General features: G+C 35.9%; 1 protein-coding gene across 1 annotated transcript in view; it reads right to left on the reverse strand.

Annotated features, from left to right (window-relative positions):
* The window catches only part of MEOX2 (mesenchyme homeobox 2), a 53,413-nt gene that overhangs the window by 11,239 nt on the left and 25,102 nt on the right, over positions 1–17,072 (reverse strand). Inside the window, exon 2 of the mRNA XM_008629947.2 lies at positions 2,582–2,754. Coding sequence (XP_008628169.1) covers positions 2,582–2,754 — 173 coding nt within the window. The remainder of the gene's footprint in view (positions 1–2,581; positions 2,755–17,072) is intronic.

The raw sequence follows: 17,072 nt of genomic DNA on the forward strand, positions 1-17,072 counted from the left end.
CATGGATAATTCCATCAATATATTTTAGATTTTTTTTTGCACCTGTTAAATGTAGGTATCAAATATGATCTCCTCTGTTGGGACAGATAGTAAAAAAAATAGTAGTAACGCTAGTAAGAATGAAAATAAGTGCTGGTATCTCACTCAAGAGTAATGATTCATTTTGGTAATGACAGAAAGACAGGTCCTGAAGGAGAATACCTTCTCTTAACTGGAGAGAAAAGAAATATTAATGTCACACCACGCTCACCCTGAAGTACGTTTTTAAGTCACTGGAGGAATACTAATGTAAAACAAGTATGCAAGAAGAGCCAAGTCTTTTGATTTATGGCATTCAGCTTCTGAAGTCTGCCATATACCATGGAAACCCACACCCAGATCTATGCTATTTACACCATTTTTCTATCGAAGCAGTATATTTGATTTAAAAGAGACATTTCTAGTTTACAACATTACTTGGCTTAGTGTGATTCAGCAACTGAAAAATATGTCCAGAATTTCCTCTCAATTTTCATTTTTTGATTAACAATGCAGTTTTTATGCTTTTTTTTGTTTCTTCTTCTCCTTTTTTTTAGACCATTTTACTGTGGCAAGATACAGAACTGGATTCTATCAAACTAAAAATCGTAATGCTTTCCTTTTCTAAGATGGTGTCAAACAGGAAGGCAGGAAGGAAGGCAGGAAGGCAGGCAGGAAGGAAGGAAGGAAGGAAGGGAGTAATCTCTGGGAGCTCAGTTGTCACTCCGGGATAATCTGGGGAAGCAGAAAGGATTAGATTGCATAATTAAATAGACTAATGACAATCCTATAGAAATGATCACAATAATCAGCAGAATGCTTAAAACTGATGTTTTGTGACAGCTGGAAAACAGCAAGTACTGCCATGACTTAAATGAATTCTCTGCACTTATGTAGCTGGGCTGCCTTTTCTCCTCCAGAGACAATATTCGATATTTATCTGTCTCTTTTCAGTATGCTAAATGCTTTTAGATTAACTGTTTCCTTCAGGATGGTGAACTGTCTCTTCATTTAGTTGTACTACTCGACCTGATCTTTGAAGAAAATAATATAGAATTTATTGGGGAGAACAGTTAAATTCTAGGCCAAATTCACCGTTATAAATATGGAGATATATTCAGCTGACTGATTCCTGTCAAATTGGCCAGAAAATATTTTTTAAAATTTATTTATCATTGTTCAGTTTCATGTTGACTCTACCTTTGTCACCAAGACAAGAATTCATTCCTTCTCCCCTTAACTGTCAAAATTAGGTGTGAATCTAGATAGAATAGGCCGTGGAAACGAAAAAAGGCAAAATTTTATCCATTTTTTGATACAGAATGGTGGGATTCACAAACATAACAACTGTATTTAAGTGACTGAAAATTACCCCAGTGGAACCTGGCGATGTGGTCAAATCAAACAAGAAATTGCTGTGTTTTTCTTGACAAGTTCAAAGGTACAGCCATTCTCTAGAAGCTTTCAAAGAAAAAAGCTGTTGCATTTGCTTTTTTGAGTAAACATGCTTTCTTTTTTTTTTTAGAAAAGGCTGGATTTTTGCTGATATGTCTACTTATGGCAGGTGTTAAAGAAACTCAAGAAAATTGCATATCTGCTTCTATGTAAATTTCACAAATCATTATGCTATGTTGATACCTACTTTTGACTATATCCTCATCTTATTGATTGCATGAAAGCAATCCCTCAATCTCATATTGATTCCTGAAAAAAGAATGATTGTCTATCAGTCGGCAAAAAGCTTTCTATTTTAGTAATAAAACTGTAGGAAACATTTCATCAGATTTTGTGTACTTGAGGCCAGTATTCTAAACTTCTTTACTGAAACACATTTTCAAAATGTGTATGTTGATGTAATTATTATTTGAAATGTCACTTCACTACCTATTTAGTGTATAGAGATGAGACCCTGAAACACTTCAATACATGTGTAACATGGATATTTCCATTAGAAATCAATGTGACGACATGCATGATGAAACTTAAGCACATGAAGAAGTGTTTCCTGGACCAGGGTTTGGTGAACAGGAAACCAACAACAGTGATAAGAAATTCCATCATCTCCTCTGCTTTCACAGAGCAGGGTAAGATAAAGGGGTTTAAAATGCCTGTATCCCAGTTTTGCTGGCGTTCCCATTTTGCTGCCATCTGGAAACAGGATGTTCAGAAACTCTGGATTAATGGCCATTGGATATACTTAATAGACTGAACCAAGATGCTCATATTTGTTGCATGCAGACAAACCAACTACTTGTACATACGGTGTCTTCAACGACATCAGTTTGGACAGTTTAGAAAAGACATGCACTCATCTAACAGATCTATGACTTGTGCTTTTATCTTCCATCTCTGCCTAATGGATGAAATCAATCTGTGTTACATATAAAGGTATAAATTACTTGCACAGCAGAGAGATAATAAAGGTATATAATGTTGCTAAAAACATTCAATCTGACATATAAACATAAATATTAGTATTATAACCAGGAGCTCTATGTCAGGAGCTACTAACCACTGGTACGTATTGGTCAGGAATTTAAAGTCCATTATTTTTCATCAGTACCTGTCTTTCAGTGAGGTCAAGGTTTACTGCTATCTCATATCGTCTCAGCCTGGTCAAATAGTTATGATGAGCAAATTCTGCTTCTAGCTCTCTGATTTGCTCCTTGGTGAAAGCTGTCCTTTCCTTCCTGGGTTTACTGTTGACCTCTGTCTTGTAGTTTCCTTCTTGGGAATCTGAAAAAAAATAAAAAGCAAAAATGGATGTAATGACAAGTGTACAGCTAAATAGGAAACAAGCCCAATGACAACAAGAAGCTAAAGCTACATTCTTCAAACTTTCTTTCTGTCTCTGAAACACACCCTTTCTTTCATTCCTATTGATCCTTCACTGTAAATCAGGAAAGCAGAAGTAATTCTGGCAGACTTGAGCTGCTGCTTCCATTCACACACATCAAACTTTAGCTTAAAACCTTGCAGTGTTTTATTTTCCAACAATTCTCTGAAGAATTTCTGCAAAGCTTCAACTCCTTCCCACAGCTGGCAACTCTCAGTGCATCCAACCAGTACAGGATATGTATCATTTGATTAGTGTGTAATGAGTAATATTTCAAGAATCTCTCTCTCCTATCATTTCACTAATATCTTAAGCCAAAGCTGTTTTACAGCATACACTTTAAGGTTTAGTCCAATTGCACTTTCAGGGAAAGATAACAGTCAAAGCATAGGAAAGTGAGCACACATCAAAAAGAAATTGGTTAGCATGTCCCATGGGATCTTCTCATACTCATGCTGTGGTACAGGTAGGAACTTTTTGCCACAGCTAGTATCAGTATAGGAAATTTGCTACCACTAAAGCTCATTACCTAAGGAATACTTTGGCTACAATCAGAGGAGCTTTTCTGAAAGTTTCATTATTGCCCTCATGATTCCTTTTACTCTCAGAAACAGGTACATTTGGTCCTGACCCAAACTACTATAACTCAATAACTCAGTGGCAGTCATTCTGTTGCTGTCAGTGAAGTCAGTTTAAATAAATGAAAGATCAAACTGTAAGAATAAAAAAAGAGAGAGTGGAAAGGAAAAAGAAGGAAGAAAAAAAATAAAAAGACCAGACGTTTGTAATTTTGGGTATGATACAACACCTATAAATCCAAAATTAGCAGGAGATCAGTACGAGTATCATTAGTCAAATTCTGGCCTCACGAACCATCTTAAAAATGTCACAGATTAATTCACACTTCAGCTGCTGATTTAAATAGAAACCTGCATCAACATCCAAATGAACTGGCTCACAAAAAAATCACTCCCTGGGACTCTGTGTCAGATGAATCATTGGCATGCCTGAGCCTGTCCAACTGGCCAGTGACTCTGGTTTCAAATCTACATTTTATAAAGGTATAAGAATGTTTTCACTTTTTGTCAGTCACTCTGTTACTTGGAAGGAAACTTTGGTGGGTTTTTTGTTTCATTTTTTTTTATGAGAACTGTTGATGCTTGACTGAATTCTACAGTCATTAATTTAAAATGTTTTAGAGCTAATGGCTGCATATCACCAAACCTCTACTTTTGCTGACGTGACACGGAACTTTGCTTCAAATGTGTAGTGTACTGCTGGCTGTATGAATGAGGGTATCCACCAAAGTTGTTGAGTGGATCTGGGAGCTGTTCAGCCACAAGTGGAGTAGGGATTTCCTAGGGTAGGACCACATTAGATGGCAGGCCCATTGACAGTAATGTGGAGCCAAGGTCCACTATCCAAACTCGACATAGAAAACTTGACATATCAAAACCACCTTACACCTAGAAATTCACATTTCTTCCTTTATACTAGTAGGCAAACTACAGTCACTTTAACTTCTCTCCATGTTTTTCTGTTTCAGGAACATGCACATTGCTTTTTTCCTTAAAATTGCCTTGTCTGCCATGCTATTATAATGTCCAAATACTAGTAGATCACCTGAATTTAAATACTTAAATCCTTATATCCCCATTCCATTGAACCACTGAAGAGAGATACCTAAAGAGAAATACCAAATTATTCTTGGCTTTTGAGCTTACCATTTTTATACTGCCAGGTGTGTTTCTTACAGATTCGAAAGCAGGTGGGTGTGCAAAGTCCTTATATGCAGTATGACACAGAAATTAATTTCATGAAAGTAATTTCTAAAGTCCTTTTATAACTGTCCTGGGCATGCCATGCCTGTGTGAGACCATGAGCCAAGAAGTCTTTCCATGTCAGTACTTGTTGTAAGAAAGATCCATGGCTGACTGGTTTCGAGACTAAATGTTGTGACCTTAAATAAAATTAATGTACCTACATATGACACTGATACCATATTGAAAATTAAACACTAGAAGTGAAGACATAAGCCTGGATACACAACAGAAAGAGGGGTCAAGGCTATAAAGCCTTGGTAGCTACTTCTATTGTGAATATTTGAAGGGAAAACTTCAGTAGTACCCATCCAAACGTTTCCCAGTAAGATACTGATCTCTTTAAGTGACTGAGACTTGTACCATGAGCAATTTTTGAAAGCAAATGGTTCCAGGAGGAAAACAGCTTTGCTGTACAGCAGCAAATGGTTTTTCATAACATTCAGAGCCAATGGTTCTTGGGATACTGAAAAGGGAAGGGAAGGAATACTGAATAAGGAAAGGAAAATATAACTGCATGAGTAGTGTATGTCTGTCATCTTTGCCAACAGAGAGGATTCAGAACTGCTATCAAAGTTAGCCCACACAGATCCAGTGCAAATGTAAGCATTTCTGGACTATTTGTTATTTAGACATTTCTGCCATTGCTGGATACTATCTTTAATTCTATGCTGGATTCTAAGTGCCTGACAGCCATAGTTTTGTCACCAGTAAGATTTCATCAGCAGACTGAGACAGTGGAAAAGTTGCAGGGTTTTATTTGTTTTTGAGAATATCATTGATTGGATTTATAATAGTTGAGATACACTAAAGACCACATGGTATATTCAAACACTGCTGAAAGCAGAAGTTGGAGAGGTACACAGACACCTGGGACAGGTACAAAAAGCTTACTCCCTCTCAATATTGAGGTTAATGCAACAGAGAAACTGGAATCCCAGGAAATTTCTATCAACAAAGATATGGCCAGCAAGACAATGGTATTTTGCTTAATGCAATTGAAATAGTGAAAATATGCCTAAAAAGAGACTTAAATGGATACCAGTTAGGTGATCAAGAGTTATGAACCCTTGTTGTCATCTGACCTGCTCACTGCAGTGTTTCTGTGGTTCATGTACAGCTTGCCTTTTATGTCCTATTGATGTCATACTGCTTGGAATTGTAGTTTTAAAACTTCAGGTTGTTTTAATTTCCAAGGAGAAAGAATCTAGGTTTACTAATCGGTTGTTGGTTTTTTTTAATAGTCTCTATAAAGCCAAGATTGGGAACTCCCATCTCTTTCTGACCTTCAGGACTCTGTTCATATCACCTGACTAGCTTCTCTTTGGTGGAAAACGGGTGGGAGACTTGGAAGAGATTCCTGGCAGAACTCACGTCAGCCTACATCTGTTTTGCAGCTGTTGCAACTAAGACAAGAAAAAGGTCCCAAGAACCTTAGTTTTCTTCTACTGGCTACATCTTATGCCAAGTGGTAGGTGTAGAGGCAGAGAACAAAGCCTAGGGGGAACTAAGTTAGACTACTTGCCTCTCAAAAGGCACACATAAAATACATACAGATGGTACAAACCACTTGATGAAAAATACAGTAATCTATATTGTCTGTCTTCCACCTTCTGCCAGACAAATTCTGGCACAGTTTCAGAAGATGTAGCCTACATGCAGGTATTTGTACCTTATCAGTCTCTCTTTTGGAAACCTTTGTTCTTTGGATGTCAAGTAATGTAGGCAGTTAAACACTGCTTTGAGGGATGCAGGTCATGCCTCTTTCTTAGAACCATTTTTATCACTTTTCAAAAACTCCAGGCAGCATCTTTAATGTCTCCTGTTAGACATAAGTGCTTGTTGGTAACTGATGTAAGAAGGTACCATTTGAAAAGACATTCAAAATTATAAATGGCTGTTCCACAAATCTTTAAAGACTTAGATTTTTGCCAAGTTTAATAACAGCTCAAGATTTATTTAAAAAAAAATCATTCCTAATCACACAATTCCCCACCCTCAAAAGTTACTTCTGCTTTTCTTTAAGGAAAGGTTTGTTCTTAATCCTAACATTTGTATTCTCCTACCAGAGTTCCTCTTTCCTTCTCTCTACATCAAGAGATCAAATATGCCAAGCAAACACAGGATCAAACTCCTGTGTGTAGAATATGAAAAGTGATAATTTTAGTGGTTTTACTTATGATGCATGCCTAGGAAAAAAAAAAGACTGATCACAGAACATGGAAAGAGACTGATGGGGATAACCATGGTACAAAGATATGCTAGTAACCAGGTAGGGTCAGGATCAAAGGCAAAATGTGCAAGAAGCACCTATTATTTTTTCTTAGATTAGTTCAACAGTTGACATACCTTCATTTCACAGACAGAAATGAACCTTCAGTTAATACCAGTAATATAAAACCCCAGACAAAAATTTTCAAAAATAAATCAGATTGCTAGTGTTCTACTAGCAATTACAGAAGGTTTTCAGATCCTGACATCCATACTGGGGGTGAGTAGTGACAATAACCACTAGGGATTTGTGACAAAATGCCATCAGAATTTCACCCCATTGTTCAATCTTCAGGTTTTCAGCTTTCTCTAACAGTTTCCAACACTTAACCTTGAAAAGCCCCTACCATTAGCAAACCATTTCTAAATTTATTTCACTATTACTTTATAGTGAAGTTGGATAAATTAAATATTCTTAATTGCATGCCTTCCTATAAATGATGATCAAGTGTTTGCAGAAAACAACTTCTACACAGGTATGTACTTTAAAATGAAGCAATCTATACAAAGTAATAAAAGCAAAAATCTTGCTACTTCTAAGTAGTTTAATGTGTCAAAGGAAATTTCTTTCAAATATAAATCTTTGACATTTGTTTAAATCACTAACATGTAAACAAAAGCTTCTAGAAATCAATAGAACACAATATGGGATTCAATTCAAAATGCTTGCTTTCTTTTCTTTTTTCTTTTGAGATATGAGCAATATGAACTAAGGGAAAAGTAGGAAGGGGATGGTGCAAAGGTCTCCATATGGTTCCTATTTTTTTGCCAGAAACTACATGCGAGAGCAATATTTACCCAGAAACAGTTACTTTCAGACATTTTTGACGTTTAATACGGTACATTATGAAGATTTTATATGACTTTTTTTATAATTTTTCAATTCAAAGTTGCTCAGAATTAATATGAAGAGTTACCCTGTATCCAAAACACTGCTCTTTGCTTTGCAGGATCATAATTTAAATCCTTTTGCATATGATCTTTGTACAAAAGAAAAAAAATTAAGTCTACATATCTATGTTTACTTTGATGCACCTACTCTTATTTGCACCAAATGTTGCAGACTTTATTAATCTATTTTTGTTTCATAATTTTCCTTCTCTTCACAGTCATTTAAATAATGTTCTTAAAAAACTTTGCCAAGTGAAAAAGTATACTTCCAAATCACTGAACACATTCAGTCTGAGTGCCTCTTTTGAGAATGTCATTAAAAGTATTTCTGGAACTGCAATTCACTAAATATTGGAACAAACAACATCATCATTTCCATAATTCACAACTCTGCATGTGCAAATGGGCAAAATGGCACAGTAGCACAAGTACAATATCAAAATTACATGAATCCTTCTTTTCAGTCTAATGAAAGCAAACTTTTGTTTGCTTATTGAGTTAATGCTTTCTAACAGTCTGTGACAATTAACAATTTAAAACAGCCTCATATCTGCACCCAAAAAAACCACTGAAGTGGCATAGCAAAACCTGTGGTTATTCTCAAACACACTGTATACTGTCCTAAACCATTACCTACTAGCTGTTGCTGCCAACATTTTGTTATTACTGCCTTCTGAAAGTAAAAGTCTAGGGATTATACTGCAGTATCGGAAACATTGATTCATAACATTGTAGCAGCTAATGCTGCAAGTTCTTGAAGATACCTCTGCTGTTCTTCTACCTTCTAACCATATCCCAGGTACAGGTCATTGCTTCTTCAAACCATGCAGATATGGAAGACAACATATGTATTCTCTCATGTGAGTAATTACCCTAGTGAGTAGATCTTCATGTGGAAGACACTATTCTCTGTTCAAAGTGTGTGTATAATCACAGCTTATTATAGGAAAGGAGACATGGGATTTCTCTGAAAATATCTTTACAGGCCTCATTTTAATACCACTTTTTATCCAGTGGGATTGACAATTCCCATTTGGACTTCTGCAAATACATCTCTTACATGCAGCATTGAATAACAGATGTGCTGGGTTTTGCCTTTTTATCAAATGAGTTTTATGACTTGCTTTCATGTAGAGGAGCTTCATTAAATGATGTTGAGACCTGCCAGGACCGTCTCCCCAGTGATTAGGAGTGAATCTTCCGGAGTAAATGCTAACCTATAAAATTAAACCAAAAGATTTTCCATGCAAACAAAGAACCAGAGTTCTTAGTTTTCTTCTACTGGCTACATCTTTTAGATGTTCTTTTAGAACAAAGACCAACAAGTGAAAAAAACACTAGTTGAGGTAAAAGTTTATATAATTTCTCTTTTTTTGAGTCTCACCTCCTAGACATCTCCCACAGAGACTCTTTCTCAGAGGAAGAGAATAAAAGTGAAGAGCAACCGAACCCACCCCAAACACAGAGCATGCCTCAGTCATCATCATCATCGTTATTCTGATGAAAGCTCTTCCTTGGAGAGCAGCTGTATCAGAACTCCGAGGAGGCATTAAAATATTCCTTTTGGCCCTACATTATTGTATAAAAATACTTGGGAAAAGAGATCTTCTCTGTCAAGATGGTATCTGAAATATCTAAAGCACTAAAAACTGTAGGGTAGTGGTTGCTTGAAAAGAAAAGAGTGTAAGACACACAGAACTTATTTAGACAATCACCTCTCAACAACTCTTATCTTCCTAAAATGATAGGTTGTAATGTTTCTCTTTAGCTTTGCAAGTCAGAGACTCTTGTCCTGCCAAAAATACTAGGCAGTGTTCTGGGACTCAAGTTTAACAAAAAGCCATATATAATTCATATCTAAAAAAAGGAAAAAAGAAACCTAAAATACTTAAGTGATGAAGAATTCACTATGTATGATTTAATCCTTTGGCCAGTAAGCATTTTGAGGAAATGCTTTCTCACAAGTATATAGAGATTTGCCTCTTTAGGCAAAATTTAGTTGTGGTTCCTCCACTTTATATGACATATGCTACACATCTAGCGTAAGATATTGCCAGCAAAAATTGAGATGTGGCTAAGGAACCTAAAAAATATGTTGCAGTGATTTGCTGCTAAGAAAGTCACCAGTAGTATACCAAAATATACCAGTATGTTTCCTGCATGTGCTACCTAGAATTTGAACATCTTGAAAATAGATATATTATTTTTTCCTCTGTAAAGCCAGACTGCCACTGTTAGTGTATTAGAATCCAAATCACAGCAGGATGGGAACATATGTGAAGCAGTACATTTTACAAACCTTTTTTATATATTAACTTCTTTACATAAATGGCCATTAGTTTTATGTGATTTCACCTTTACATTCAAAGACCCTTGTTTTTAAGCAGCAGTACACTCCAATGCAAAACTAGCCATGTTTGCTTCCCAAATGTCAGTCAGCTCTTGGTAATAATTCTTTTGCTTGGAAAATGCAGACCTTGTGGATAAAATTCTTTGAATCAGTGAGTAAAACATTTTTAATATGGTTACTTAGTTACTCCATGAAAAGGTGTCAATATTTTAATTTTCTGCTATCACTATAATAATTCTTCATTGTGAAATTCCAAATATACTTCTAATACTGATTGCATTTTATCTAGAAGAAACTAGGCTTTAATTTTTTTTTACACATTATTCACATTATCCATAGTTTGCAGAAATTAAGGTGTAATTTGATTACAGACTTCACCAAGTGTATAGCCTAGAGCTCTTTCTTCCATAGTTGGTGTGCTACAGATAGGCAGTGCTATTGCCTCCACTCCTCATACACAAGACCTTCCATTAGAATTAAGTAAAAGCCAGAATCTATAGTAATTCTTGTAGATCTTGCAACAGACCACCTCATTGTGCAAAAATGTGTACCTTCATTAGAGCAAATGGCCTAGAAAAGGGTCATCTGGGCCAGTTTCTTAGGGTAGGCCAAGTTCTTCCCCAAATTACCGTGAGCAAACTGGAGAAGCTCAAGAATTTCAGTAGAATCTCTTTGCAACCACAAGGGTATGAGAGCTGGTTTTGCTCTCATTATAAGTACCAGTTTACTCTGTGTAGGATTAGGAGAAATCTTGAGTTGAATAAAGAAGAGTATTCTTAGGCTCCTTCATATATATTTTTTCAAAATATACAGGCAGAACTTACAGTCAAAATCTTGCTGACTTCTAAGTTTGCTTTTTAAAAAAAGTTTATTGCAATTGCATAACCTCCTGTCTGAACAAAAAAATAAATACTTTGCACGTAAGCCAAAGAATCAAGGATTTTAGTTTTCCATACTTAGCAATAAAAGTTGAAACACTTTACAGCAGTTTAATACCGTTTCTTGAGGGCTCCATATTGCCTAACTCACTCATCTTTTCAAAGCTTTAGGATACAGTTACACAAAGGAAAATATAAATGGGTACCAACAATTCCACTTTAACTCTTTCTAAGAATTATTTTGCTGCTACAGGAAACAGGAAGCCATTTCACAGTGGTATTTTTAATGTAATTCTTCCACGTGTGTTACACTAGCTAATTTTTTTCCCCATTCATCACGAAACAGATTTATTTTGAACCCCTTAGTGATGTAGTGAAAATTTTATATATGTTGAACATATGACAGAAAAAAAGCAGTGTCTGGAGCAAATCTAACATCCAATATTTCTGTTTAATCCTATGTTAGTGTGCCCTTTCTCCATTTTTTTTTTTTTTAATTCAGTCTGCTTGAAATGTTTTTACTCTTTCTAAAACCTGTCCTTTTTAAACACCCATGACTGGCCTCTAAAGTGTATGTAGCACCTTGCAGAGCTGCAGGATCACAAATCACCTTCAATTTCACAGTCTTGATGAGTGTCACAGCCCCCACAAGCAATTCCATGTGGTCATTTTCTGCCTTAGTGGCTGTCCCTATTGGACATGGCTCAGCTAGTGTAGCATTACAGCTTTCAGCATGAGGCACAAATGTAATCTCTGTCTGGGTATTTAAGAAATACAGATTTCTGTGCAAATGTATTTGCCTGCGTATGTTTTAGTGACATGTTTTTTAAATCTTATTATCCCTCAGAAAGCATTAAAATGAAGCCAATAGGCCCAGCTGTGCTCATAACCTACCTGAGCAGATATCCAGACTTTCTTCAAAACAGAAAAACACACACATGCGCACACTCTTGTACCCAACAGGGTTGCTGTTCTGGGTGTCTTCTACTGTTTCATTCACAGTTTACTTTACAACATTGTACTGAAGTATAACACTATCTATAAAACTGGAAAAACAGTGAAAAGTACTTTCCCACATACAATTAAATGGAATTACCTGTCTTTCAGGGGAAAACAAAATAAAAAAGGTTGTAAAATAAAATTTTTCAGATGTTTTAGCTATTTGTACCATTGGCTTTCAGACCAACCATGAAAGTTTCATTTTTCACTTAAAACTATTACTGTCTGCTAATACGAGATAGAAACCCTCCTAATGATTGTTTTAGAAGTCCTGAATGTCAGCTGGTTTTGACTTACAAATTCCCCTATTTATCACCGTGCCACATTTTCCTTTTTGTTTTCTCAAATGATTATCACAAATGGCAGAATCCGTTAAAAACACCCAAAGGATTTCTCATGTTTGATGCTAACACCACTCCCTTTTCAACCTATAGTACAATTGCTAAAGGATGGAAAAATGCTCAGATAATTATACTAAAAACTTTAAATATTTCTCTAAATAGTATATTGGGTGAAGGAAATAAACCTGTAAGAGAAATAAAGTCTAGCTAATAATGCAGGTTTAAGTTTTCTGCTAGATCTAATCTACTATTTATTTTATGGTCTGGGAGGGCTTTTTGATGACTAATTTTTCTTGATTTCTAACAATCAACTTACACAGTTAAAGCCTGTGATTCCTAATGAAAACCTCTGTCAGGGTACAATTAAAAAAAACTTTTGGCTTTCATGAGAGCAAAAAGATACAGCATCATTTTTTGGAGGCCTTCCTATTATTTCAAGATTAGAGTGCAAGAAAGTACTATATATCCAAAAGGAGAAGTTACTTCAAGTATGGGTTCAAGTATAGCTTTGAGATGGCAAACTTTTATGCCATACCTGTACTGCTCCCTTTTATATGAAATAGCGAGATTATAGTTACAGTAATTGAAAATTATAAACCTTCTTTTAACTTTAAAAATGGACTGCTACTTCCAAAGGAGTTGATATTCCTTACAAAGTCCTAATTTTTTCTTTAGAAAGTATAGTAACAAGGGACTGATTTTGCAAACATGTCAGTGTGTACATAAAGTTCTGGTCTCAAGTGAGCCCATTGAGAACAAATATGTTAAAAAAAAAAAAGCAAAATACAGGAAACCCCCACAACCCAAAACCCCATGCTCACAGTATTTTAGTCAAATTAAAAGGTAATTTTTTCCCCAGCTTCATTTCTTACTTCTTTTCAGTAATGGAAAAGTCTTTCTGTGATTACTAAACTCATCTGAAAATAAAAACTTTTGTTTCCTCCAATCAGAGAGACCATTTGGCAAACAAATGTTAAATAATAGGGCCTGACTGTTCCATCACTCACCTCCTACAGCTTGCTGCCTACGAGCTGGAGAATAAAGGCCTTCCTGGTAAAGTACTGTTCTATGAAATATTCTGACAGTGCGTGTCAAAGCCTAACAAATTTTTGCAAACCTAGACAGTGAAGATAAAAGTTGGATAGGTGTAACTTTTTTCTTCATCCTAAAAGTTGTAACACCCAAAACAAATTAGGAGGTTATTTAATTGTACTATTAAAACATTTCAAATCCGTACCTACATTCTTTAATGTGATCAGTTGTCGCCTCCAGTAACAATTGGCAGCTGGAGGAAACACATTTCCTGCCTTTTGACTCTGATAAATGTTAACTACATCTTTCTAGGAAATCGAAATTGGTATTTTATTACTTTGCTCTTCTTCCCATCCATATAATCTAGGGTTGGATCTCTGTACTAAGAGTAGGCCCAGTACCTGAGATTATCAGATCCCAGAAACGGGGGAAAAAACGTCAATAAAATTATTAGTATACCTATGAAAGGATGTAGGAATACAATCTAAAAAGCAGAGGCTCGAAACAACAATGAAATCCCAGCATGTATACAGGCAACCAGCAATTCCAGGGCTGGACTTCATGCAATAGCAGTGAATGCTGCATTTGCCCATGCTAATGGGGTGAGGAGGGGAGGTAGATAAATCTCCCTCTAAGCCTCAAAAAATACCTCCTGAACTCTGGTCTGGCAGCTCTGAAAAAGAGTATGCAGCAGCTTTCAAACTCAAGAGGAATATAAAGAAGTGGAATAAAGGTCTGAAGCTTTCAAAAAAAAAAAGAGTTATAGCAGTCAGGCACAAGCTCTGGGGTGTTACTCCTTTCAATATAAAAACTTTATTTAATTTACTTTTAGACTACTCAGTCACTGAAATTCCACCCAACTGAATAAAATTATTAGATATTATACTATTTTTATCAAGTATCTTATTTTAAAATTGCACATCTTTGAAAAACGGTTTCCAGTCTTTCTTTACACATTGATGACCACCCTGAATATGGGTCTCTTGCTTTTGCTGCTCAGGATCTGGAGGCAAAGGGGACACCTACAAACAAGGGACTGTTTGCTTCACATAGCCACCCCTGCAATATACTGGCTGATAGTTGCTATTGATACAAAACCTGATCTCAACTGTCTGTTGCAGGACAACGTGTCAAGAGGCAGCTGTAAAGTGTTGAACAGCTTCATTCGCTTTCCTACCCACTGTTCTGCTTAGAGCTCCTTAGCAGCACAGCACTTTTAGGATTCATCTGCTTGCTGTCTGGCCATTTAAAGTGTTCAACTAGCATGACTTACATCTCCTTTCCTTTTTGCATTCCCTAGTGACGCCAGTCAGTAGAACAAATGTCACTAAGGCTTGGATTTATCGTAGAGGCTGGACTGAGCATGCGCTGGTACAGCTCAGCCCTACAAAAATGGTTCTTGTTGGATAACTGCACTGGGTTGTTTCACATTGTTGTGATGTTTTCCAGGGGATTTATAGGCCTCTAGGGCACTGGAAACATGGAGCAATATCTACTTTCACAGATATAAACATCAGTTTGAGTAAATAGTTAATTTTTACTGGTGTTGGAGCATTTGGCAGATGTTCCTAGTCATAAACAAGATTTCTCCATCTTTCAAAACAGAAACAAAAACTGTATATTGACTTTCTCTATCATCCAAAAATCCAGCCTTCTTAATTGAAATTGGATCCAATTCAGTTCACAAATCTAAGTCAAAAATCAAAAGTAGAGGAAGTTAAAATGTGTGTCTGTTATGGTTATAACTGTTCTGAACTCATATGAAAAATCAAAGACCATAACATGCTGATACATCTGATGTTTTTATGCAAGACTGTCTTGTTTCCATTAAACAGCAAAAAAGACAGCTTCTGTTTAACTGATGAAAACTGATGGAAAATCCTCATTACTATATAAACAGTGGTATAAGCATAAAATGTGTTTAGTTTATGCATCTGTGCATTTAGCCGAACATTAAGCTTTTTCTAAACACAATTTTGTGCCTTCCTACTCTCATATATTTTCACTTTCATTTTGAAACCAGGAAATCTGTATCTTTTCATGCCTTGAAATATAAACAAACAAAAAAATCAATTATTTTTGTATTATGCATTATTTTGTATCAAGTAAGTCACCAGAAAAACCATATACATTGCTTCTAGAATTGCAGTTTTACTTTAAAGTCTGACTTTTCTCTCTTTTGTTGTTGTTTGATTGGGTTTTTTTTGCTTTTTTGTTTGTTTGTTTGAGGTTTTTTTGTTTGGTTGTTTTTTTGTTTGTTTATTTCCTTTATTTCCAAGGGAGAGTTGCGTCTACTGTCACCCTAAAAGACCTCATTGGTTACATCATCTAGTTACTCTGCTTTGGGTTTTGGACGACTTATTTATTTGGTGTTACTCAAAAATGCACAAATGAGCCCATTTTTCAATGATGGCTTCCATTCCTGGTTCACCTCTTCAAAGCTGCTTTAATCCTTATTTAAAATCTCAGTATCAACTTCTTTCTTTCTTCACTCATTTTGATTGTGGCAGCCCAGTAAGCCCTTGATGTAACAAAAGTTGTCTTGAGTAACTGCCACGCAAGCTAATCTTCCGTTTGGTGGACAAAATGAGATGTCTGTCTGTAAGACAAGGCTGAGAACATCAAAAAATCACCAGTCATTCCTTCTTGGATTGCATCAATAATGACCAGATAAGAAGTTCAAATTAAATATCCTTCCACATATTAATGAGCATTAATTCACCCATATCTTAACATGCAGGCAAATAGGATTATTTGTGGGGATGATGTCCTGTTTGTAAACAGAACCTGCCCCTCACAAACTACTGAATAGATACGCACTTTCTTTTGAGTATCTTAATATTTCAAAAGTGCCTTTTAATTAGTTAAGAACTAGTTCTGATTTGGTTTTATTTAATTTGCTTTAATTTGCACTGACAAGTACTAGGAGCTCATTTCAGACAGTTTGTTACTACTTGAAAATAATGATCATTAATTCTCAGAGGAGGGACACTATCAGGACACTCACGCCTGACCCTACTAAGACTTAAAGGGAACTAAATAAATAAATATATTTTTATACTACGACTTGGAAAAGACAGCAATTCAATCAAAGTCTGAAGCTAGAAATGTTAGTTCCCTAGGTAGGAGGACATTTTTTTGTCTCAAAAACTGTAGAAAGAGCCCAGAAGCTCTTTTCTTGAATAAAGACATGTATGCCCAAAAAAAATGAGACAAAGAAAGTTCCAAATATATTATTCTTTTTCATCAACGCAGCAGTGGTGCTTAAAGGGCTTCCTCATTATGCTAGATACTGCATGCTGTCAAAGGAAAGTCCATGTTCCCAAGAGCTGGCAATACATTTATCATATGTTGCACCCTACTTCTTCAAAACACCCTACTTCTTCACAAACAAGTGAAAATGTTCATCACTGCATCCTAGCTGTCATCGTCCTGGGCATTATACCAGAGCAGTTTTTAAGGAAAGACAGGGATAATCAGAATTGTGACCTCCTTCAACTTAGTCTCACAATTTATCAACAACAGTTCTCATCTTGGAAAAGACTTTGATCCTTGTTCAAGTAAGGTGTGGCAAGAAATGACCAATTTTGTATAATTACAGACTGCTTTACATATAAATAGTATTGGACAAAATTC

The sequence above is a fragment of the Corvus brachyrhynchos genome, unplaced genomic scaffold (assembly GCF_000691975.1).
Source record: "Corvus brachyrhynchos isolate BGI_N302 unplaced genomic scaffold, ASM69197v1 scaffold142, whole genome shotgun sequence".
NCBI classification, from domain to species: Eukaryota; Metazoa; Chordata; class Aves; order Passeriformes; family Corvidae; genus Corvus; species Corvus brachyrhynchos.